Here is a 26649-nt window from a genome sequence, read left to right on the forward strand (position 1 = left end):
CTAAGCCAACCAAGTTTGGGCTAAGTTTTAAATCCAAAATGATTTTAGAGCCAAGAGAGAGAAGTTTTAATTTTATATTTTATCAATTCAAAATATAAATTGATGAAAATTTCGAAATTGCGAATAAAAGTTGAGCATGTCACAACACATGATAGATCCTAAATATCCCAGTTGTCATGGGGACAGAATATCCTATAAAAATTTCAAAATTAGTATCAAAAACAGTTGAAATGATGAATAGGTAAAGCAAAAACTGAAAAATGACAGTTTTTTAACTTTCCAGGCGCATTGCTATCAATGATGTCAATCACGGAGCGGTTGCACGGTCCATGTCATCATGAATTTGTCTCAATTGTCTTTCGATTTGAAAAAAAAAATCCGAAAAAATCTTTTTCTGTAAAGAGAAATGAGTTTGTTGTTTTAGGGGGGACTAAGGGGATTAGCGTTTTTCTCGAAGACTATTGAAAAAAACATTTACTCCCACAATCTCATTAGTCGTGCCCCTCAATGCACTTTCATAATAACACCACTTGCTCATAATAAAAAATTGCGTCTTCTGGTTGAAAATCGCATTTTTTTGGAAAAATGAAAAAACGATGAGTCATCAATTAAAAAGTTTGATTTTTATTATTTTTCTCAAATATTTAGCATGATGATGAATACTTGTATTTTTTTCAATATGATCATTTTTGGAGACAACAGTATCAATGATCAAATGGTAACTCCAATTTGTAGAAAAAGAAAAAAATTAATGCTTTTTTTTCCTTTTTGTAATTAAAAAATCAAATTTTTAACTAAAAAACATTAAAAAAATAAGTATTTTTATCAAAAAGTTGGTTTTAAACATCTTTTATACTAATTTTTATTATGTTTAATTTGTATGATAACTATTTGAATAAACATATGACAACATAAGTTTTCATCCAAAATTATTTTTTTTACAGTTTTTTTTTGAAGTTAATTATCTTTTTTCAAAAAACAAAATTGATTTTTTTAATCTTGTTTTCTAAAAATTAGCATATATATGGATGCCTTTCAGTTTTTTCTCAAGATCACTAATGTAAATAAGAACTTCAATGTTAATATGTTAAATCCTAATTGTGGAAAAAATGAAAATTTTACGGATTTTTTTTGTTGTTTTTAATTGAAAAAAAATAGTCAATTTATTAAAAATAAATGATTTTTTAAACTTCAATTTTTTAAGGCTTTTGAAATAAATTTTTAATCAGAACCCAATCGTGTGATAATTAATGAACAAATACAAGATACAAACTCAAACCCAATTTTAAAGTTAAATTATTATACACAATAAATACAAACAAAAATCAATAGAACTCAACCTCAGTTTCAAAGTTATATAAGGTCCAAATACTCCTGCGCTTTCTCTAGTGTTGTTAACTTCCTTTTTTTTTGGCGCTAGACAGAGAGAAGGGGTTAAGTTTTCAATGTGGTTGCTCACAGTAGCCTCAGGGGTACGCTTTGGAGTTGAGCAACCCGGTTCGTCAAGCCATGGTGATACTACAGGGGAAAGATCAGCTTTCGGGGTAACTACTGATGGTGATTCAATCTGTTCCATTCCCCATAAACGATCAAAAAATTCAATTTCTTCAAAGTATTCTAACTGGTTTTCACACATCGGAGTAACATCACAATCGTATTTATACAAAAAAATTTTTACTGGTTTTGATAAAGTTGAAATATCAACCTGAAGAGCAAGAGGCTCGTCAGGATCCGTATATTTACCAGAATTTGTAAGGTAACTCAAAAACTTTATATTCAGTTCTTCGTCTTTCTTTGAAATTTTTAAGGAAAGTTTACTGAATAAATGTAAAAAATTTTTGGGAATCATAACGTGATGAGTACAAGTCCACTCATCAGAATTGAAACTTTTTTCTTCGTTAATTATTGCTACAAAATTACCGTGAACGGTTTCATAAAAAATGGTTCTTTCGTGATTGGAATATCCGGCAATAATATAACAAGGCCTTTTTGAAGAAAAGTTGGAAGAAAATGACAAACGTAACGCGGAGAGAAATGAAACTGAAATGAATTGTGAAAACGCCTCAAGAGATTAAAATAGGGATTGGTTCTTCTAAAATTAGAAATTTCAAGACCTCCTATGTAGTTTTTAATCAGTTTAATAAGGGAGGGCGTGTAAAATATTTATGTTACCTTGCGTGGTATTCTATGTTAATCTAAATTGCATTCAAACAAATAGCTTGTATCAAAAATAAAGTTTAAACATTGTGACCTTTAACACCCATTAAAATTCTTATCAGTTGTACATGCTCAAAATACTTATCCATTTGAACTAAATTGCAATCCAATATCTTTGCGATATAAAGTACATGTGTATATAAATTAAAATAGATACAACGCTTTCTTTTGCAGACAAATACAATCAATCGGAACCATTCATTTCTTTCTATTCAGTTTTGAATCAAGTTACTTTGAAAATTTACTCGTTACAATGAATAAAACCAAAACAAGCACCACAGCAAATGCAGAATAAGATTTTGGCGATTGCTATTTTGATATTTCGGAAAACAGTAAAAGACTAGTGCGTGCTACATTGAAAACATATGACCAAACTGGAACTTATGTATTCCTGAAAGTTTTCAAAAAAGCAACTGAAGGCGCTGAATTTGAATGGGTACGAAGACTTTCCTTAAGCAGCGAAGAATTTTCAAAATTACTAAAGTCGGGAAAGTCAATCCGAGCGCAAACAAGTGAAATTTCTGATACTGTTGAAAACAAAGACAAACCACAATCTAACTGTAAACGAGCCAGGAAATCTCAACTTTCCTCGAACACAAACGATTTCAAGCAGGACTCGAATTAATTCTTCTTTACAAAATGGCAGAAATTATGTTCGAAGTTGTGTTACCTGATTATTTCAAAAAATTTCAACCAAATTTCAAATTTGTTATCACTGAAAAAATTCCTAATTTATCTACTTTTAAAAATTATGCTTTTGGAAGCCACTTCAAATCTGAATATTGCCCTTTTTCAGTCGAGAATGAAAAAAAATTCATTACCATATATTGATTCAAGTAGATTCAGAGGAACAATTAAACCAATTTTTTCCTTCCCAAAAATGTTTCAGTGTTCTTGTATTTTCACTTGCTTCAAATACTTAGTTTCTCCTGCTAAAAATGTCAAAGGAAACGGTGAGTTATTTGACAAGCTTAAACTAGCTCTCACTTATTCAGCACAACCTGTTGCAGCCAATCTCAATTTGTTAGATTTCACTGCAATCAAAAAACGATTACCCAATTTATTGCTTTCTGCAACATCATCTAACAAACAAACTTCACCAAATCAAAACGTTTGCAAGAAATCTCCGGCCGTTGGGGGACAGAAACGAATTGATAATACAGTTACGCCTGCTGCATCGTCGACGTCAAACAAATCCGTAAGACTTTCGACTTCAGTTTCAAAGAAACATACAGAAAGCAGACATTTTCAAACAGATGAGATGAATACAGAAACTTTGAAAAGATTTGAAAGTTTAATTAATGGACCCCATTCTGCCGCTTTTTGCAAAATAATGGATATTTTGACAAGTGGATATGGAAAACTTGATGTAGATACTGATGTGCTATTTGTGAAATTTATTGTTGAAGAGAAAGTTAAGTTTTAATTGATACTTTTCATTATTCCCTTTTTATTATATTGCGTTCAGTAAACATGATTTCAACTTTCGATTTAAAACTCATTCATGAAATTTTTATAGACTTAAAATCACAATATCCAGACAAATCAGTCAGATTTCAGTATTTTTTAGCCACTTGTTTGTATTTGGATGCTGATATTAATTTGGATTTTGTTTTGAAAAACAGACCATATGGTGGTTTAATTGGAATAGACAATTCGTCGCTCGACATACACTTGAAACATTTCAAATTTCTTAGAATACATGCTATATTGCATGACGCAGCGGGATATTTGCAAGAAAAAAATCATACCGGTCCTGGGTACACATATGTTTTGCCTTGTCCAATAAAAAACTGTTACCTGGGTCACGTGACAGGTATTGCGTTTTGCTTATTTCTTAAAGCATTCAAACCAAAGTTATTTCGTTTGTTGGAATGTTGAGTGAAAGTCATGTTAACCCAAAGAAAGAAAACTACAAAATTGTTTTTCAACCATCTCATTATTTTAGATATTGAGGGATTTAAATGTGGCAAGAAACCTTTGATCATAAAGGAACTTTCCGTTTGCTCTGCTAATACAATTGATACAATTCATTTTCTGCCACCAATCCAATTCAACAATTTATCAAAAGAAGAGAAAAAAGCGTACAATTGGGTATCTAAATTTCTACACCGGCTTCGTTGGGATGAAGGTGAATACTCTTACTCATACTTGGATCAAATTTTAGACAGCATTCGTTTGAGGAACCCAAATTCCCATTTTTTTGCTAAAGGTACACAAAAATCTGTTTTATTAGCTGAATACTTGAAATTACCCGTGACAAATTTGGAAGATTTTGGCTGCCCAAAGATTGAACAGTTATTGGGTCAAGAAAAACATATTTGCAAACGACATTCTCATTTACTTCCCTCACATCAATTATTAAAGCATTGTACCCGTAGAAAATCCAAAGTTTTTTCGATTGGTTACAAAATGAACTGTCCAATGATGCAAACAACCTTATCTCCAAATTTGTTGGTTTACGCTTCAATGACTAATCAGAGTCCTGAAAACAATTTAACACCAAGAATTAAAGTTACTCTTACGCGGACAGGCATATTAGATTGTCGAAGAAAACCTCTCCTGCAAAAACTCGAACAAATTACACTGAACAATATCGAAATCGACAATTTACGGAAATTTTTTACAGTTCTTGACTACTTTCACCTGTACAATGTCCAGACTCCAGGAATTTCGCCAGTCAATTCCGTTGTTCAATCTCAACCTGGAAGGGCTGCAACCTCAGCTGGGAGAGAGAAGACAAATCCATTTGCATGACCATCAGCTTCCAGCTGAACTGAAAGAATTAGTCAAAACTGATAACGTTGAGGAAATACATTTAGTTCAAGCCACTATCAGAGTTGCTGCTCATTTTGTTGTAAAGTTCAAATCTAATTGTAACCATGACAAATTCACAAAATATGAGTTTTTCTTCATTGAACGAGGAGTTGATTTGCCTGTTGAACCGAAATGACGAATCACATACATATACCAAGTTTTGTGAATCATAATAAATATATTTATTGATTGTCTTCATTTTCTTTTGATCTTGTGTGATTACTAGTTGCTAACATGTCGTGTTTGAAAATTCAAAATTTCAAAAAATCTTTTTGCCAAAAGAAAACACACAAAATGTGAGTTTAACAGGTGAGAATTTACCAAAAGAGTTATTAGACGAAATCAGTACCGGAAACGTAAAAAAAATTGTTCGGATACTTCTGACAGACAAAAACATAGCAAGATTTATAATGAAATACAAACCAAACGGCAATAGAACAGAGAGAAAAAAAGGCGATTGGTATGCAGTTGTAACTATCAACCTTGATACAAATAAGCAAAAAAAGTCTTCCAGTAAACATGGAAATTGAAGAAACCACCACTGTTGGGAACAATGATTGCGACTTTGTAGACATTGGTGGTGCCAAACAGTCTTTATCTCACGAAAACAGATCTTGGAAATTTTGTAATTCTGTTTCTCTTCCGTCTGCAGAAGTTGTCTTTTTCACACAAGTCTGTTTCATTTTCATTTTGCTCTCTTTATCTATTTCAAAATTGTCTTTTTACAATCTTAGTTGTGACGAGACTGCCATTTGGCTTTCAATACTATCCAGTACAGTTGGTTACATGTTACCCAATCCCAAGTTATAATAATGAATAAGATCATTTCCACAAAAGATCGTCTGTTTATGTCCGTTTCAGAACCCTCGGGATCTGGCAAAACTGATTTAATTTTTCAAATGTTTCTCAAAGGTACATTCTATCCATCATATAACAAGATATTTTATTTTCACGATCAACCCAAATACCGTTCCTTTGTTTCTCACAACAAATTTGATATTGAATTTATAAAATTTTCCAGCTTTGAAATTGTTAATAACTTACGGGATTGTATGATTGTCTTTGATGATACCTGTGAAGAAATTTTTATTGAAAAAGATTTTGTTAAATTAGCTACAGCAGGCCGACATAAAAATGTTCATGTTATTTATGTCAAGCACAATTTATTTCAGCAAAGTAAGCAATCACGTACAATAGATTTGAATACAATTCACTTAATTTTGTTCAAATCACCTCGAGACATTCAACAAATTGATTATTTAGGCAGGCAGTTGAATAATGCAAAATTCCTCCGTCATGCGTATCAGTTGGCAACGAAGAAGATTTCGGTCATCTGTTGATAGACTTGGATCCCAAAACTTCAGAATGTCTTCGTTATTCGTCAAACATAGTTCCACCATCACCAACCATTTTCTATTTACCATCCTCAAAAGCAGTTATCACATCTCTTGAAAATGAAAGAGAAAGAATTATGTATATTGAAGCAAATGCTCAATAGTCGCCATTGTAGATCAATTTTGACAGGAGCTGATTCAAATTTTATTAGATTTCTTTGCGATTGTTTTGTGAATGTTTTTCTGGGACATGTTCCAGCTAACAAAAGTTTCATCGAGAGTAAGAAAGTACCATTTGGAAAATTTGTTGACCCTAAGTTTAGTATCCGAGAAAAACGAAAAGTTTTGGCAAACAATATTTCACTGGTTAAATCAATCGGAGATTCGTGTTACATTTACCTGAAAAACTAGAACCTCAGGCATGTATGCTAAAGAATTCATCCTCATTCCTCGAAAAACATATGCTCCAGATGAAAAAACTGCACCACATTCTCAAATCCTTCATAATCCATTAATTAACGACAAATCATCTCAACTCAATTACAAACAACGATTTCGAGAACGAAATATCAGCCGTGACTCTCCACCACCATTAAACCCAACATCTCCTATTCCTTTAACCCCTAATAATGTAGAACCAAATCTTCGAAAAAGAAATTTATCTGCACTTACTAATTTCAGTGATGATGGTGATGATGAAGCAGAAAAAAATTTTGAATCATACAATTCACTGCAGCAGACAAGCTCAAAGAGAACAGAAAAAAACGATGAAAAAAGTAATGAAAAAACCGCTGAAGTGTTTCGAAAGGTTATGGAATCCATTCAAGAGCTATTGGAAGCTAATAAATTGGAAAGGGCAAACATCGTGCTAAAGCAGTTGTTCAAAGTTGAATCCTTGACTTTAGACGTTGACGGATATGTTTTCATTCAAGGAAAACCAACACTCGTTAAAATTGAATCTTTTTTGTACGATACACAGCAAAACACAAAAAAACTTGAGGGTGTTTTTTATCCACAAATTTTGAAAGAACTGAATCTTGATCCTAGCTTAGTCTCCAACACTTATGCCAAACAGATTCTCCGCTCGCTTAAGAGCGAAGCAGCTAAGCCCTCAACTTCTTCCTCCTTCGTCTCCGACGACAACCCGACAACTGAGTACTCGAAGAGATCAAAACCCTCCTCTTCGAAGACTAAGACATGACTAAATGCTAAGGAAACAACCGAAGCTTTCAAAAAAATGATCAAAACAAAACAACCAAAAAAAGTTTGGGTTGAGTTTAAAGGAGAGTTCGAAAAGTTATGTACTAAACGAGAAATTATCAAATACAATACTCACAGTGAAAAAAATCAGCGTTTGCCGAAAGAAACATTCGATCGCTGAAAAGTATTATGTACAAATACTTGGAGTTTGAATGGACTTACAGTTATATTGAAAAATTACAAAGTTTTGTTCAAACGATTAACTCACGCGTTAATAGAGTAATAAAATTGGCTCCAAACAAGGTCAAAAGAAAACTTGTACCTGCTTTAGTTTCATTAATTGCAAACAGTTCATCAAAGTTGGTACAGAAACCAAAGTTTTATGTTGGTGACTATGTGCGAATAGCGAAGACTGACTTGCCTTTTAGAAAAGGTTACAAGCAGATTTTTACAGACGAAGTTTTTGAAATAGTTGCCATTCCTACTGTAAACCCTCCAACATACAGTCTCATTGATGCGGAAAAGGAAGAAATCAGCGGAAAATTTTATGAAAAAGAACTTAGTTTAATTGGAAACAAAGCTGATTATAACGAAAATGGGCAGTGATGAGTTTACTGTACATTTGATTTCAACAGCATCAATGGATTATTTCCCAGACAACACTTTGGCCAGTTTTAGAAATTTTTGTAAAGAAGAAATAGCTTTAGACGGAGATTGGAGAGTTGCTCTCTCAGAAATAATTTTCCCCACAAAATTAAACAATGTTACTGATGAGGAATTTACGTACTTCAGAGCATCCGAAGTAGTAGCCAGTAAATCCAACGCTGGCAATCGGAATACAATTTCCAGACCCTCCTATGGCGAAAAAGTTTTTATCAAATCAGGAGAGTAAACTTTTATAGAACAATTGAGTAATGAGATAAAAACAAACTCAAAGACAAAATTCATTTTGATGCGAGTCCTCAAGAAATCACGAATAGCACGAGCATTTGGATGAACGCAAGTGAAGGAATCTCATTCCCAAGTCCCCAAATACCTAGTCTGTTAGGCTACAATGCAAAGCTTGATGAGAACGGTGAATATCACATTGGTTACAAAATGATACCCTCCTTCGATGAGTCTTATGAGGGAAACGAACTGTACGAATCTCATTTCCCATATGACTTATCAAGTGGGACAAGTCTAATTTTTGTCTATATTGACATTATTCAATACCAAACTGTTGGTGATGCAAAGGCCCCATTGTTACGCGTCATTGATTCAAATAGACGCATCAAAAACGGTATTGCCTGCAGCATTGAACCTAATCATCGAAAAAACTTCACTAATTTAGACTACAAAAAATTATTCACTTCATCTGTACAATCAATATCGGTACAGTTGCGCACAGAAACTGGAAGACTAGTGCCTTTTGCAGGAACTGGTAAAATTGTGTTGACTCTAAAATTCAAGCGCTTTGATTGAAAACCAATGGAACAATATTATGCAAAGCAAGCTTCACTTCCTCATTTCTCTGGACACTACCGACAACGCGGCAGTGGATTTGGCGCTTTGGCTGCTGGTATTGGTCGTGTTGCTATACCGTTTGCACGACGGGTTATTCTACCGGCTGCGAAAAAACTGGGCAGAGAACTTTTGATGAGTGCAGCGCCAGAACTAATTGATGTCGCTATGAAAAAGAAGTCTCCTAAACAAGCATTGAAAAACACTGTCACAAAAACTGCAAGAAAACAACTCGGTGGTGGTAGACGTCGTCGTCGAAAGACACCAATGAATGGAATTACGAGGAAGAAGGTCAGTAGGGGCTCGAAAAAAAAAACAACCATTCGAAGAAAAACCAGACCAGTGAGAAGTCGAGCAGATTTTTTCTCAAACATAAAAAATGATCGCTAATTTGTTACCCAATGAAGCTACCCATAGTTGTCTGGATTTGTTTGAAAAACAACCTCTTTTGATTACTTTTGAAAACGCTTTTGATCAAAAAATTGGACCTGTCTATTCACCTAATGGACCAATGCCTGAATTTGAAATCACCGGTGACCGTAATAATTTTGTTGACCTGCAAAAAATTTATTTGGAAATACGATGCAAAGTAACGCAATCAAATGGAGCTGATCTGTGATACGACAACACTGATCCTACTGTGTCTGATTCACCGTTCCTCGTAAACAACTCCCTGTATTCCCTTTTCTCTGACTGTACCCTCTCTGCTAAAGGACTCAAAATCTCAAATGCCAATAGTAATTTTGCGCATAAAAGCTTTATTGGAACAGAATTTTCTAACAGCAAAGGAGCCAAGGACTCATGGCTTAAGTGTCAGGGATATCGTTTTGAAAACAATCCCGCTGCAATAGATGCAGCTGATTTCACATCTCAACGAGAACTGGTCCGGGAATCGAGGGAAATTTGGTTCTATGGACCCGCTGGAGTTGATTTTTTCACATGTGACAAGCATTTGTTGAGCGGTGTTACCCTCAGACTTTCCTACAGACGTTCTCATGAAGACTTTCTCATTATATCGGAAGATGCTGCCAAGCATTACAAGCTGCAAATACTCGAAGCGAACCTATATGTTAGAAAAATGACTGTGACCGACCATGTGCTCTCTGCCATTGAATCAACTTTGCTCAAAACTCCTGGGAACTACCCATATCAAGAAGAAATTACAAAAACATTTCTTGCAACAGCTGGTCAGCGCAGCTGGCAACAGGAAGATATTTTTGCTCGTGAACCGGTGAGACAAATTATCATAGCATTGAACACAAATAATGCATTTCTAGGAACAAACCGAACGAATCCTTTTCATTATCAAAAATTTGGATTGGAGCAAGTTACTTTGAGACGAAATGGTTTACCAATAGCAAGTACACCAATCAGTACACAAGATCATAAACGTCTCTTCTTCAACACACTATCAGCGCTGGGTTTGTTGCACTGCGGGCTGGGAATCACTCTGGATAACTACCAACAGCACTTTATTATGTGTTTTGATCTCACTAGCACACAGCAGGCAGCTCATGACTTCTTGCATCCAGAACTTACTAACTGCTCAGTTTCACTCGATCTTCAATTCTCAAACGCTTTGACAGCAAACCTGGAAATTTTTGTTTGGGGTATACGCTCATCCAATGTATTTATTACCTCCGACCGCAAAGTTACAAAGAACGTCCTTCCCATTTCGACAGTCTGAAAATGGATGAAATCCAGTTGCAGGACCTCATTCAGAATTGTAAACATCTGAAATATAAGTTTTTTGGAGTATTTGCAGCCGACAATTTTCCACCTCACATCCCAAACAATATCTTTATGATTGTGAACACTTCAAAATCAGTTTCTCCGGGGACACATTGGATTGTGATATGCAACAGAAGAAATGTTTTATACTTCGCTGATCCTCTCGGTCTTCCTTCTTGGCAGTACACCAATCTGTATGAACGATTGAACGAGAATTTTCATCAGGTGACTGAATTGATGACAAACTTTCCCATGCAAGACTCAAACTCTACCATGTGCGGTTCTTTTTGTATTTATATTGCACATTTGATTTTTGATAAAAAATTTAATGGTGATGCTTCTGATTTTGTTTACATAACTGATCATGTTTTGAAACGTTTCCTAACTCACATGCTTACCCATTAACTAACCATTTAATATGGTTGATTTATAAATTTTACAATTTAATTTTGAACAATACATTCTTTCAGTAATTGAAATTTTACCCAATTGTTAACTAAAAAGCAGTAATTCGAGAAGTTAAGCTTTTTATCAAAGTGAGAAAAAAAGTACAAAATCGATCTATGGGGGGATATCACCATACCAGTAACTGTTGCCTCCTTTCAGTACAATTTCCGGACGGGTTTCGAAACGCCGCCTTTCGGCTGAGAGTCGAGCGCCATGCGTTTTCCTCTACTCGGACCCCAAGAAATTTTGTTCCACTTCAATTTTATAGTAACAAGTTAGGTACAAGTCTTAGAAATGGTTGCAGCAAAATTAATGGGCACTTTTGGCTTTCATCAGTGTTCTCGTTTTTCAAGATCTTTAGCCACTTCAACTTATTAGCTCTTTCAATCTTTCTATAAAATCAAAGTTTTTGTCATAGATTTCAGACGTTTATTTTTCAGTCTCCTGTAGACACGGAAAATGGAAATGTCAAAATTTTCAAACCAATTTCATCATTTTAGAGTTTTCAGTGTTCCATAATTTTTCTTTGTTTTTACCTTCAGTTGGCTGAACGAAATTTTTCATTCTTATTTTAGTCAAATTGATTATTAATTTTTGCCTAAATAGAGGTGGCGGCCGCCGCGCTTGACGAATTTTCCTTTTTTCGAGATTCAGCAATAAAACATGCATTTTTGAAGGAAATCGTTCACCGCAGGCAACAGTTAAGCTACGCTGCCAAAATCTTGTGCTTTCCTATATACCATATAGTTTGGTCGCATATAATAGGTATATAACGTCATTTTACATAAAAACAAACCAATACCCCCAAACTTTAGAAGGGAAAACATGCACCGACCAAAACTTAATTCCATTCCCGTTTCCACAACGTTCAGTGGGAATACTCAATAATATACCGAAGTTTTACATGAGGACTATTAGGTATAAAACTATACATGGTGACAATTAGGATTATTACATAGTGACCATTAGGTATAAAATTATACATGGTGACAATTAGGATTATTACATGGTGACCATTGCTGATCATTTAATACATGGTGACCATTATGATTTATACCTAATGGTCATCCATGTATGACAACCCCCCCCCCCCGATCCTAACGCACTATATGCATACTACTGTAAGAAAAACAATTTCTTATCATTATTGGTGTCATAATGATTATAAAATTGATTTGACAGAAAACAGAAAAAAAAAACTATATCAGAAGTTTAAGTGCAAGAAAACCCAAGAAAGTTACAGCGCAAGAAAACTATGTTAAAAGTTGCATGATAACTGCAGTTGCAATAAAGCTTGAATCCGCAAAATTGTGCTTCCCAAAATAATTTGAACTGTTTTTTTTTTTAAATTGGTAGATATGTAACTCGAGATTGGTAAAAATTATTGACTTTGTAAATAAACGCTTGCCTTCAGCAACAAATGCTACCGACTCTACACGCAATACTACAATTGACTGAAGAAATATCGCGAATAATCGAGTCATATAAAAAAAACTAGCTAAACTAATAAATACTTTTTTCTCATCTTTTCTAAGTTATGGTTTACCTGTTAGGGGGTACATGTTATGGTTTCCTTGCTTTATTTAAATTAGTTCAATGATTTTTGCAACATATCACAGCACAGAAAAATTATTCTTTGTGCCGAGCTAACTTTTAGCAAATAAAACAAAAATACAGAACTGAAAAAGATCTGAAACTGATATCAAAGTGCCTGGAAAAAAAACTTACAACCAATAAAAACAAATCATAAAGCATGGTCACTGTTGAATCTTATGAGCAATGTGTTATCAATGTATTCAAAAGATTAAGGTCTCAGTAGAACTGAAATTGATTTAAAACCTAGGAATCATTTTTGAACCAAATTTCAAAATTAATGAAAAATGTTGAAACAATTCGAAGCAAATGCAGTCATATTATTTATCCTTTCTATCAAATTTTCTATTTTCTCGACTCCGTTTTTTTTAACACTTCCAACCAATATACCCAATCACTATGTCAATACGTTATCTTAGTATACAGAGTTGCCAATAAAAATGCGAAACACAAATTTTTTGATTCATGGTGTCTACTTGAAAAATCTGTTTCAGAATGACATTTACAATTCAATCTCCAGAACTTTAATGATCGTAAAACAAATACTGAAAACTAGTTATACAGCGTAAAATTAAAAGTAGTTCATATTTAACATCAAAAAGTTTTTTGAAAACTTAAATAAAACTACTGTTTTATTCAGCGCGTCATTCATTTTAGATTACGCTCAACTAAACTGTTTAATTTATGGTATAACGCCTTTTCGTTGTTTGGTATAAGTAATACATTGATTAACTGATAGTTTTTGGTTACGAAATAAAAGTTTTTAAGCGGCGCATTTGCAGGATGAACTACTTTCTGCGCTTGCTGGTTTCGGTACTCTTCAATTGATAGAATTTTCATATTTTATGAACAAATTTATGATTATTATGATTATTTTACATTATTTAACATATACTTCTTCGCATCATTGTTAACAAAAACCATGCGCACCCTATGCGAACGTCTGTTGACCAAGTTTATCTCTGGTTCCTGGATTAGCAACCCTGGGTGGTCTTAGATATCCAAATTTATCTTCTTCGTATCTGGAACTGGAATCTCTAAGGTTCGGCTGTCTTCTATGACTTCGGTCTTGACTGATAGGAACAGACGGCCGTCTTTGGAACTGATTCGGTTGGCGTCTCAAATCATCTCGGATCGAAGAACTAGTTCGAGAGGGCGATTTGCGATAAACCGGTTCTGGCTGGCTTGAAGACCAGCTTGAATTGGGGCTTAGAGGGGTTGACGGTTGTCTCTGGGACTGATTTGGTTGGGGACTCAAATCAAATCGAATCGAGCCACGAGAACTAGCACGAGAAGACCGTCTGCCAAGTATCGACGCTGGTTGGTTGGAAATGGAGCTCGAATTGGGGCTCAATTGGTGTTCTAAAACCAAAATGGAATTATGAAACTTCAGCACTATCACAAAAATTAATTATTTGTTTAAAGTCTTTGAAACATAAAATTCCGAACGACAAATTAGTTTAGTTTTTAGCACTAGCTTTACCTTTTGAAAATTAACAAAACGATGAACTTGGTGCCTATCGCAAAACATAGCACAGCTTTTTTGTGCCAGAAAGACACGGAACAAATCAGCCTTAAATGAATTTTTGACCCACTTTTTTGTCTGAGTCTTAACAAAAATGGCCGAGATTTGTATTTAATAACTAGATAGTTTTTCTCAATCAATCTTTTCCTATCAAAAAATTTAAGTGACAATTGAAATCATAAAAAAATGTTTGATAATTTGTGATGCTTTGTTACTTTGTACCAATTAATTTGCTATCGTAAAAGGCATCAAATGAAAGGTTTACTTTTACCGTATTGTCAGTAAAATGTAGAAAAACCATTTTCGAAACTAAATGACAATAACAGGTCAAAAGAGGAAAACACAATTAGTTATTGTACCTTTGCCTTTTATTTCTTTATACAAGTAGTAGAAAACAAATTAAAAAAATTACTGCCCAAGTACAGAGTATGTTTGCAGTGTTATGGAAGTTTAACCCAGAAAATGACCAAGATCATGAACTTCCCATGAAAAAAAATATTTCGTCGGAAACAAAATCTTTCTTCGCTGTTGACGAAAATTACGATTTATGATTATCTACGAATTATGATTAACTACAAACGATATTTACCTTTTAAAAATGACCCCTGAGAAAAAAGACTTGGTAAACGAGCCAAATATTTTTGAATAGGCCCTGTGTTTTAAGTAGGTGCAGTGAAAACCACAGGCAAAGAGAAAATATTCGATCGTTTTATCGGTTGAATGCAGAAAGCTGCCAAATTTTTGTCCTGATAGAATGTCCTATATAGACTCCTCTGTTGACATGCTCGCATCATATAGGCGCCACCGCGGCGGTCAGTATTAAATCGGCCAAAATAGCATTTTTCAAAAGAGCGCTAGAAATGGGATATTTGCCCTACTTTTTGAAAAAGGTCGGTTGTTTTCCCTATAAAAGCTGTTTTTCGGATGTTTGCTATACTTTTTGGCTTTTCAGATATTTGTCAAATCGGATGTGTGCACTAATGAATACCCTAATGAAATGTTCAAACGACTCCTCTACAACATCTTATTACGCACTTTTATCCGGATAAGTGAAAAAAATTTCTTTCATGTCATAGCTTGAAAAGTAAAAGGGGCAACTTCCATGTCCCGTGACTGTAATATACTTGATAAATTCTTTTAATGCTCGATCAACTCGGAAATATACTAATTGCAGTACAATTTTGAAAAACTTCGCCGGAATAAATTTCGACTCATGACGCGGGCTCCCTCTTCTAATAATTAGAAGAAAAAATTTGAAAAATAACTGACAAAAAATATGCAAAATATTCTGCTTATAATTTTACATAGCACAAAAAATATTTGGCGCAGTTAAGTATTTTCAATTCAATCATTATTGAGAATTTAAGCGTTCAAAATGTCGGAAACAAGCGGCCGCTTCCTAAAATCCCCCTCTCAATTATAGCCCAATTGCTGTCAGAAGTTAAATGGCTACTAATTATCAATAAATTTTTGCGACCTTTTAAGGTGAAATGTTTTGTAAAAAGATACTAATCTAAGTTTAAATTAGTTTTTCGTTCTTTTTTGTCGAATTTTTTGCCCGCCTCAATTTCTTATCAAGCTAGTTTTTAACACCTATTTTTATCTATTTTACTGCAAACAATGTTTTTGTTTTCTAAATGCTTTCGGGTTTGAAGGTCCCAATTATTTTTTCCGAATTTTCAACTTTCATATAATTATATTGTGAAAAATAAAAATTGGGCCGAGCTTGATCAATGAAATTTTCGCTTCCTTCGTTTCAAGGTTAACAACTGAAGGCGACCTGCGTAAAAGAGGCAGTTTCAGATAACAACAAACACGCTTGAAAAGCATTGCATGATTTATAATTTTCTCAGCGAGGGAAGGATTTCAAAACACTCAAAAAATTCAGCATTGCATCACAGGCAATTTTTTAAAGAGCTGTTTTGGGCAATCAAAATGGATACATAAAATTGCATCAAAGGGGGGGGGGCTGTTTGACTGATAAAGATGATAACCTTGAAAGAGAGAGAGCTGTCATCCCCTAGCCCGCTAAATCCGCCCCATTTTAATAGTGGCCGAAATTTGAGTATAGCCAGTTACGGATTTGACGGGGACGAAGGTAGGTTAAAAGTATTTTTATGCAAAATTTTGTTCATCCATCAGGCTCTTAATGGGATATTTGGGCCAGCGTAAAAAGCTGTAATCAGCAACTTTTCGAAGTATGTCTCCAACGAGATTTTAAGAAACACACAATATAAATTCAATATAAGGTGAGGATGATTTTTCTGCTTATTTGCACTACAAGTCGAAAAAATCTTGATATAGCTTTTAACAAAATTATCGGACAATGTACTAAACTTCCGAAATAATTCTGGCCTTCAAATTAAAACTAAATCGAAATACTCTGACGTTTCGCGTTTGCCTATTTGTCGTTTTTTTTTTGTTTTTTGCTCTGAAAATTTGCATGGAAAAACGCTGTTGAATGAAAATGTTCTTCGAAAAAGGGCAATCAGTTTGCATTGCTCTTTTGTCAGTTCAAATGCAGTTTTGAAAGTTCAATTGAATTTTTAACGCCATTTCACTGTCAGATTTGTTTCAAAAATTTAAGACGCTGTCCGATAAATTTGTTAACAGTTATATCTATTTGGAGAACTTATGCACGTAGGAAAGTTCAAAAACAGCAACAATGTTTCATGCAGTTAAAAAACGCCTGAAAAAAAGATGGCCCAATTAATCGGCTCAACTGCTTTTTTTGGCAAATTAAAATCTGATTCAGACAGAAAACAAGAGTGATCTACCTGATTAACTTTACTGTTTTAGCTGAAAAAGCAAAGTTAAAACTGCAGATCTGTAACAAAGATCACCCTAGACATTTTTAACTCATTTAATTTTATAGATTTATTTCTAATTAAAGTTTAATTACTAGATAATTGAAGAGTTTTAGCATCATTGATTCAGCGCAAAAAATGAGCGAGTACACTGTTTAAACGTTGCTTTTTTCCCAAACATGCCATGTGATATAATTAAACGTTTCTTTGAGATCTAAGACCGTTTATTCACGAGGGAAAGAAACAACATACGATCTGTACAACTCATCACGGCGAAACTATGGTGTGGCCCTACTTAAATGCTACATGCACTTTTTTGAGTACTTTTCTGATATGTTTCAAATATTTAACTATTCAAACCTTGAAACAATTCAAATATTAAAAACTGAACATTAAAATATTGCAACTTGAAAAAAAAATAGGATGGATATGCTTCTCTTCTCGGGTTGAACTTCATGCGCCAAACTTGCTTAACATACAATTCTATACTACAAAATGTTTATCATAAATTTCCCTTTATCAAGTCTAAAGTAAAAACGCTTCAAAAAACTGTTTGCTTGCAAAATAAAATTTTTTTTGTGTATAACGTAGTCCAAGATACATGACTGTTAGATTTTTTTTCCTTTTCGCTGGATAAGTTGTTGAAAACTCTCAAAATGCCTTTCCTTATGTATGCCCATATCTTTATGTATGCCTTGATCAAGGCCTGGTTAATTAAAATTTCAAACTTCAAAAAATTTTCATCTATGAAAAATTTTGCCAAAACTTGAAAGTTTGTTATTTTCGTTATATCATTTGTGTCTGACAGTTCTAAGACAACTCAGGTCAATTTTTCATGACCTAGTTTGCAAGACCAACCAATTTTGCAAGGCAATGTAAATGCAAGACCAACCAATTTTTGGTGACTCTAGTTTTATGTACACCAATGTCTTTGTCAATTTTTCACACCATCTAAAAATTGTCAGCAATCAAACGTTTTGTACGAAATCAGTTTTGTAGTTTATGGAAAAATGCTCTCCCAAAACTTTCATATATAGGTGTGAAGTTATTGTTATATGGAAATTGTATGATATAAAACAAAAATTCGATCGAAGAACATAGTTATTTGTGCATATATCTTCTATGATAGGTCTTATGCGATACTAGAAAATTTATCTCTCAGTTCTGTCTCTAGGTTTTACGCTTTTTGCTTTATGGTCCGGAAAGTTAATTCTTGGTGCGATTATTTTTAGACGGCCAATTTTGAATTTTTTACTACAAACTTTTGACAGAATTGTTTTATACCATCTGAAAAATATTAGTTTTTGAGCTCAAAATTGAAAAAAAAAATTCCATCTGTGATCACTTTTCATAAAATTATGGGGGTTTGAAAATTGCAAGTTTGGCCAATTTGGGATAATTAACGCGCTATAATTGCGTTTGTATAACAAGCGTAAGCGGTGGACCAATGCGTTCCAAATTGAATTCAGGCAAGTCATGTGGTCGGATTATGATGATACAAGGCTCTAAAACTTTCAAAGTTTCTCTTTGTAATTATCAGCGTGTTGGGGATAAATTATCAGCGTTTTAAAAATTTGATAAAATCAAAAAACAAATTCGCGAAATTTTTTTTCTGGAAACTATTCCCCCACACGTATAATGCGGATACCAAACCCATGCATTCAGGTACCATGTTAAGCACAAATCGATATATTTTGGATCTAGAAAAGTAGTAATTAGACCAATGAGAGTTAGACAACAACTCCACCTACGCGTGAATAGCGCGAAAAATATCACCTTTCAATTGTCCGATATTGCCCATATTGCCAATTTTGAACCACATAACTTTACAAAAAACAATCACGATAAAAGTTCTTTAAATTTGGGCTCAGAGCAACCCCTTTCAGATGATATACAAAACTTATGAAATTTAAAAAACTCGCAGCCCCTGCCGGGAAAAACACAAACGAACGATAAATGCTTCTTGTCATTTTAATCTTAGGAAACTTAATAATGTATTTTAAAAAATTGTAGTTCGGCTAGATAAAATTAATTGATAAAGGCAATCAATGTCTGCCGACTCTGAATAAATTTTGCATGCAAAGTTCAATTTTCAGGTGACTTTTTAGGTAGATTAGCTTTTGCGTGCAAACTTTTCTCATATACGTAATTTTCTGGTCTTACTTAAATCTGCTTGTCCAAACTTTTTGCGATTCTCTTCATAAGATCAAACCTGGTCGTGGCCTAGCAATGGTGAAGCTGCCACTTGTGGGTGAGCTCAATCTCCCTTTTGATTGGCCGCTATTTTCACCCAAAGACACTCTGGGAGAATTGGGCAAACTGTCATATTGGTCGTAATGCTCTTCGTTGTTGACTTCATCGCTCGGCTGCTGTTTCACTTTGGGGTAGTATTTGATGACCGACTGGGGAGGTTTGAAAAGTTTCTCGTGTCTATATTGTCGCATTATGCATCCGTAGTAGTAAATGATGCATGCGATTGTGAGGACTATAGCCAATACAAGAATCACTAGAAGGAAGATGACATTTCCTATTTTGGCTTTGCCCAGTCTGGGACAAACATCTGACTCGCCTATATCGAACAGATTCATCTGAAACAAAACATTATTTATAAAACAGTTGCCTGCCCGGAAAATTTTTGACGAAGGTTAGAAAAAAATTTCCAGCCTTTTTTTTAGCCCGGCCAATTATAATTTTTTTTGATCTGTTGAAACCCAGCAATGACATAATTTCGGACGAATTTTAGCACCGTCAATTCTTTTGAAATTGCTATTTTCGAGCACAGTTTTATCCAAAAACGCGTTTTTTCGGTGCGCGCTTACCTCAAAATTAGTAAAATGACAGCAACTGCGTCTTCAGAAAAGTTTTTCGCTTGGTCGACCAGAATTAGTAGCCATAAAATAGTACCAAGGGGTTCTCTTTGGAAAATGTGGCAACCACAATTAAGAGAGGTAAGGGGGTCACTTTTGAAATTGCATGAACATAGCATCGTTCCGAGGGGGTCTGAGGAAATCTTTTAATTTTGTGGTCTTGACTTTTCTCAGTCCAATTGCTAGAATTATCATATAATACCGAAACTGTTCTAGATTTTTTTATTGGAAGAAATTAACGGTTTGGGCAGGCTTAGATTGAATAAAAAAACTTAAGAATCTTGTGTTTTAGATAAAAGTTTGGTCCTCAGCCCTCAAAAATATCCAAAACAGTTTTGCTATTGAATGATCATTCAAGTGATTCGACAGAGCTCAAAAATCTGACATTGTCGACCCTAAAACATCAACAAATTTTTCAAAGGTTAAAAAACTACTCCGCAGCCGATTCAATGTGCAGATTCCAGGAAACTATAAGACCGCAGAGCCCCCCTTCCCCCAAAAAACAACCACCCAAGACCCATGAATAAGCACTCACACCCTGGAACTCCACTGGTGTTGAACAATTGATTGTGTTGATGTCGAAGAAAATGGCCTCGTGAATTCTCTCCATTTCCCTCCTCAGTTCACAGTCACAGTGCCACGGGTTGTTTCTCAAGTTCACTAGACAACAACAAAACAATTTTGACCTTAATAATTGCACAAAACACTTGATCTAAGAATTAAGGCATTGATTTTTGAGACAGTGCAATTTTTGAGACAGTGCAATTTTTTTTAGAAGCTCAACGTTGATTTCATTTTTGATTTTAGGGTCCAAAAAATGCAGTAAAAAACTTGAGCAAAAAATATGTAGTAAATTGTTGAATATTATGCAAAAAGAACAAAAATGTAGTATACAGGTCACTCACATGTTACCAAAAAGCTTTCCAATTTCCAGAAGGCCTTCAAAGACAGAAACATCAGCTTGTTTCCACTGAGATCCAGACGCGACAGCTTCCAGAGTCCAGAAAACGTCTCCTTTCCCACATCTTCAAGTTGCGAATTATTCAACGAAATCTGCTCCAGCTGTTGGCTCCCTCTGAAAGTCTCTTCGTGTGTTTGTTTCAAGTAACTTCCAGCAGTAAGTGTGAATACCTCAACCTCCGGATGTAACTCGGGAAAACTGATCAGGCCATCTTGAGAATCTACTCGGCATTCTAGAGTCCTTTTCGTGTCGTCAGCCGATTCGGATGAGTAATTATCCGAACAGCGACAGTTACTAGGACACGAAAAAGTAAGAGAATCAACACAATTGAAAGAAATGAGAACGAAGATCAGAATCCACATTCTAGTGAAAAAGTTGAGCCTTGTCAGTGCCATTAGATGTATTGAGTCAAATAAAATTATATAGTTAATTTATACGTGTTTGTACTGGTATCTGTTTGCTAAAATGGTCCAAAAAACGCAAATCTCGCTTTTCAGTCAAAGATCATTAAATTTGCTAGAAGCTCAATTAAAGCGTGTCTAAAACCATACAAGCTTGATCTGAAACTACTTAAAAAAACGGTCTGAATAAAGTTCTGAATCTGGAGATCAGTTGTAACTATCGTGTAACGCACCTCCGGTGCTCCGAATTTTTGACAAATCATAAAAAACGTCATATCTCGGAAACTAAGTTGACTTGAGCGTCAAACTTGGAAACAAGATATGCAACCTCTGAGACTGTTCTGACAGTCCCCAATTACAGTAATATTAATTTCAATTTGTTTCTTGTTTTTTTTTTATTCAACTTTTGGAAAGCCATAAGACGTCAAATCTCGAAAACTAAAAGCGCCCGAGCAGTCATATTTGGAGGCAAGATTTGCAACCCATGAGAGTACCCTGACAGCAAACAATTAATCAACGGGATTTATAATGGATCAAGTTATCATCTTTCCCCCATCAAAAAACTGCTTTGGGGGGAGGATGTTAGTTTATTCTATTATAATTTTTGTGAAGTTTTTTTGATCGAAGTTCTTAAAATTTATTAGAAAAAAAACGCCACAAATTATAACGTATGAACATATGAGCAGCAAATTTTGATGACGAGATTTGCTACTACCGAGAAACCCTGACAGCACCCAAATACAGGGTTGGGAAGAGCAAATGTTGAGAAATGTTTTAAATCTAGGTTTCCTGAAATTTTTCTGAAAAATCGTAAGAACCGTCATATCTCGAAAACTAAAAAAGTTTGCGGGTTCATTTTTGAAAGCAAGATTTGCAACCTATGAAAATACTTTGACAGCACCCAACTACAATGTTGCCAATTTCAAAGATTGTGAAACTTTGAAAATCTAATTTTCCTGAAACTTTTTCAAAACAAGACAAAACCATTGTAGCTTGTAAATTAAAAAAATTTGGAGGTGAGCACCGGAGAACTTTAATAGACTCCCTTTATTGGGTTACTACTCTAAAACTTGATGAAGCAAACACTGAAACTAAATTCAAAACTCTAAGAACATTTTTCACTATTGCAATATGCGATATAGCTTAAACGTGAAAAAAATTATGATTATACATTGAATATATAACTAGTGTGTAACGCACCTCAGGTAATTCAAACTGATTAGTGAGCGTAAAATTGGTCTAGAAAAAAACAATTACAATAAAACATATGCAACCACAACAATAGACGGGGTGATTACAACAACGCTTCTGATTTCAAAATTTGAACATTAAAAATAAATTCATTTGAAAATTTTTCTATACTAAATTGGTCAAAGCTTCAAAACTACTAGGTTTCAAGTCTTCGTATTTTTAACCCATAAACGAAGAAACTCTATAGTGGCCGACAGCATTCAACTTCCCATTTCTTAGTTTTTTTTTAAATGTCATTTGCAAAACCATCAAAAATACAACTTGGATTCATAATCCAGCGTGATTAGTTTAAAAAAATTAAATTCTATTTTTTTTAATTAAAAGAGAGTTTAATAAAAAACCTTTGAAAAATTACAAAGAAGGCATATTTGAAAAACTAAAATTTTGGGCAACGATATCAGGATGAGAGACCTCATCTGCATCTGCCGATATGGCTTATCTCCAAAACTAAGATGACATGAGCAATCAATCTTTGAAGCAATATCTGCAACTTTAAAAGAAACATAAAAAACGTCATGTCTCGGAAATCAAATTATTTAAGCAGACTTTTTTGAGGCAAGAGTTACAATCCCTGAGAGTATCTCGACTACAGGATTGCAAAATTAAAAATTAAAAAATTGAAAAGCCTTAAAAAAACGTCTTATCTCGGAAATTGAAAAAATTCGAGCAGTCATATTTTCACGCAGAATTTGCATCGCCTGAAAATATTCTGACAGCACTCATCTTCAGCTACAGGAATTTTATTTTCTGTGAATATTTTAAATTCAAATTTCTGAAAGTTTCTCAAAAAATCAAAAAAAAAATGTTTTATCTCGTAAACTAAAAAAATCTTTAACCTCTGAGGGAACCCTGACAGCATTCTCTTTTTGGGTTGCTTATTTCAATCTTATTGAAATAATCACCGAAATCAAACAGGAAAATTTAAAAAATATATATCTTAGCATTGCATTATACGATATAGGTAAAACGTGAAAAATTTTCTTTGTTATATATGCAAAATTTAAGTTGTCGAAGCTTAATCATGAAAAGATTGTGAAGCCCGCATTTAAACTTATAATAATAGAATAATAGAGGAAAGATCAGACAGGCGAAATTAATTGAAAAAAGAATTCGACCTATATAGGAAACTGACAAAAAAGGACAATTGTTTTTTAAAATAAATTTGTTTGACCGAACTTTTTGCAACTCTCTTTATCTGAAAAAATCAAGATTGGAAATCGGAACCTGAAAATTTTTCACTGCAAGCTTGCTAAAGCTTGATTTACTTCTGAGCTTCAAAGAGTATCTTTTTTTGAAACTTTTTTTCAAAAAACTCACGTTTTATTCCAAAATACTTATAAAGACGTTCCAAAAATTTGGCATGTAAAGTAACTCTAAGACAATAATAATATCAATATTTGGCGGAGTTGCATGCTATTTGTCCATTTTTGCTTCTTTTTGTGCTAATATCCGAGTACCACGCTATTAAAAAAAATTCCGTCAAAAATGGCTAGTTAAAAAGTCGAAATTTGTCTGGAGAAAAAAAAACCCACCCCGAGTACAAGTTTTCCGTTACTTTTGTTACGAAAGTCGGAACAACAATAACATGCGAGCTCAAGTTTGAAAAGAATGTTGAAATCAACTCACAAAAATCTTTTTATCAAATTAGTGACAATGAATGAATCATGACTAGCGTATCAGGGATATATCAGACAACCAATTGAATTCAACTCAAAGAGTTAACTGTCAAGGTTAACACCAAGTTAATTTTAAACTTCAATTATTGACATATGGCAATAGAACACGTATCGCAACACAAGAAATGAGACAAGACTGCTCGTATCAGGGCGAAGCCTGAATGTTCCGACTGCCCTTTAAGGTTTATGGAGCAGTAATAACTTTAAAAAATTAAATGTAATAAAACAAAATAAAATTTTTTTTCTCTAAAATTTGGTATTTTTTTATGAAAAACATTCCCTCACACGCCATATAAAGTACAAAAGGATAGATTTCGTTCCTTGTAACAAATCAATTATGGCAAATAAGCTTCTTTCAACCAATTTGGAACGATTTCTAAGACGGATTAAATATCCGCTTACGCGTTAATGGCGCGAAATATATCGCGCGTTAATTGTCCCAAATGGGTCAAAATGGCAATTTTTAAACCATCATAATTTTGCTAAAAACGAGGACAGTTGAAAAAACTTTTCAAATTTAAGCTCAGGACAACAATATCTTTCAAATGATTAAAAAATCCATCAAAAATGGCTAGTTAAAAAATCGAAATTTGTCTGACGAAAAAAAAACCACCCGGAGCACAAATATTCCGTTACTTTCCTTACAAAAATCAGAACAATAACCTGTCTAAAAAGTAAATTTGTCATCAACATGCGTGGAAGCTTTATTTTCGAGTCATGATGTTTCTTTTGTTACTTTCTAGTTTGACATTTCTTTGATCCCGTCTGAAATTTTTTGGATATAAAATATTTCTTAGATGGGGTTGGTGAGCTTCATGCTATGCGAAAAAAAAGAGTTTAGTTGCTAAGAACTCCATTATTTAGCAAAATATTGCTTCCATCATTACAAACTTCTAAACGAATGATTAAATCATAATTTACGGATATTTTCTATTGTCAAAATGAAGTGACATCTTTTTTTCCCGCTGAGTGGGCGTGTCCTAAAAAATTATGCGATTAAGTCAGAGCAGTAAACATAGAAAATACAATTGGAATCTTTAGTTTTCACAATTTACAATGTCGTCTGTAAATTTGTCGATTTCTAATTTTTAATTGCTAGTGCAGACTTCTTTGGGAAACCCTTATCTCAAACATGGGTAGGTTCATTAATTGATTTTTTCTGTTCTTAAAAGTCTGTGATTTGAAACAATGAGTTGATACAAATCTTTCATATGAAGCAATGAGAAAAATCTGTGATTTGAAGCAATGAGTTTATAATTTGATTAAAATATAATTTCAATTTTCCAGCGAATGTATATCAACAAAAAATCGGCCGCAGCTTTTGTCAACGATTGTTTCGCACCCTGCTTTTGCTGCTTTTCGTTTGTGCAGCTCACCAGATGTTAGAAAGAGCATTTTCAAGTAAGTTCATGTTTTTATATCAAAACTAACATTATTTCTACTAGTTAGCAGCTAAGGTCATTTTTTGGCAATTTTTTGAAGATTCTACACTGACAACAAGTCTTTATTTGAAATAAATTATTTGGTCAGTTGATGTGATTTCAACTCATTTAGTATTGTTAGCAATTGTTACATAACCTTTCTAACAGGTCACTTACTTATGACCTTCACTCTTTCATTCTCTCCGGCGGAGAAAATGCTCTTTTCACTTTTTTAATGTTTTAACTTTAGACTAATTCACTTTTATTCTTTTATTCTTTTAATTGTATAAAGTAGAGTTAGCTGTAACAAAGCAACATTTTATCATGGCGCAGTCAAATAACGAATCCAACGTGAGAGGGATACCTCCATTTTGGCAGAACCATACAGTAGACCCACCTATTCCTTAGGAAGATCGGAATGATCTTTTTCCTTTAGCTACTATCGCAAAAGAAAACATAGACATCAAAAATCTACTAAACCCTTCGGAAACACACCATCCCCAACCACCAACATTGGAAAATCCTACAGATAACGAATCGGAAAGCCGAATAAAATCTAGAATAGACGGAAACATTCAAGAACAAAGACGATACGACGAGGAGGAAACGGCATCTATTAAATCAGAAATCAAGAAATTTAACGGTATTAGAACAGAAGAAGCCGACAAAAAACTACAATCGATCCTGTACTTAGCCCTAGGAATTGAGGGAAAACGAATTTTCGAACAAAAGTTCACAGAAGTAAAAATACTACAAACTTCATTCAGAGAGTTTTGGGAATATTTAGCAACCGCTTTTGTCAGGAAGACGAACGTCACCTTTGGAAGGCACAAATTGCTAAACAGAAAAATTAACGAGACAAAGAGTCACTCGAGCATTTTCGGGGAGCCTTAGCCGA

The 26649-nt window shown here is 34.0% G+C and overlaps 1 protein-coding gene across 1 annotated transcript; it reads right to left on the bottom strand.

Annotated features, from left to right (window-relative positions):
- Window positions 1–13477: 13477 nt before the first annotated feature.
- Window positions 13478–21450, bottom strand: LOC134846136 (uncharacterized). Its single transcript, XM_063863358.1, has 4 exons — window positions 20947–21450; window positions 20577–20701; window positions 19387–19762; window positions 13478–14204 (listed from the first exon to the last, which is right to left on the bottom strand). Exons 1-4 carry the CDS (start codon window positions 21395–21397, stop codon window positions 13774–13776), a joined length of 1383 nt encoding a protein of 460 aa, XP_063719428.1. The 5' UTR covers window positions 21398–21450; the 3' UTR covers window positions 13478–13773.
- Window positions 21451–26649: the final 5199 nt, after the last annotated feature.

The sequence above is a fragment of the Symsagittifera roscoffensis genome, chromosome 5 (assembly GCF_963678635.1).
Source record: "Symsagittifera roscoffensis chromosome 5, txSymRosc1.1, whole genome shotgun sequence".
Classification (NCBI taxonomy): Eukaryota; Metazoa; Xenacoelomorpha; order Acoela; family Convolutidae; genus Symsagittifera; species Symsagittifera roscoffensis.

Coding starts and splice junctions, on each gene's coding strand:
- LOC134846136 (XM_063863358.1), bottom strand. CDS start 21,397: ATGGCACTGACAAGGCTCAACTTTTTCACTAGAATGTGGATTCTGATC. Junction 19,763..20,576: donor CACCAGTGGAGTTCCAGGGT/GTGAGTGCTTAT, acceptor GTTTTGTTTCAG/ATGAATCTGTTCGATATAGG. Junction 14,205..19,386: donor CATTGCTAGGCCACGACCAG/GTTTGATCTTAT, acceptor TTTTGGTTTTAG/AACACCAATTGAGCCCCAAT.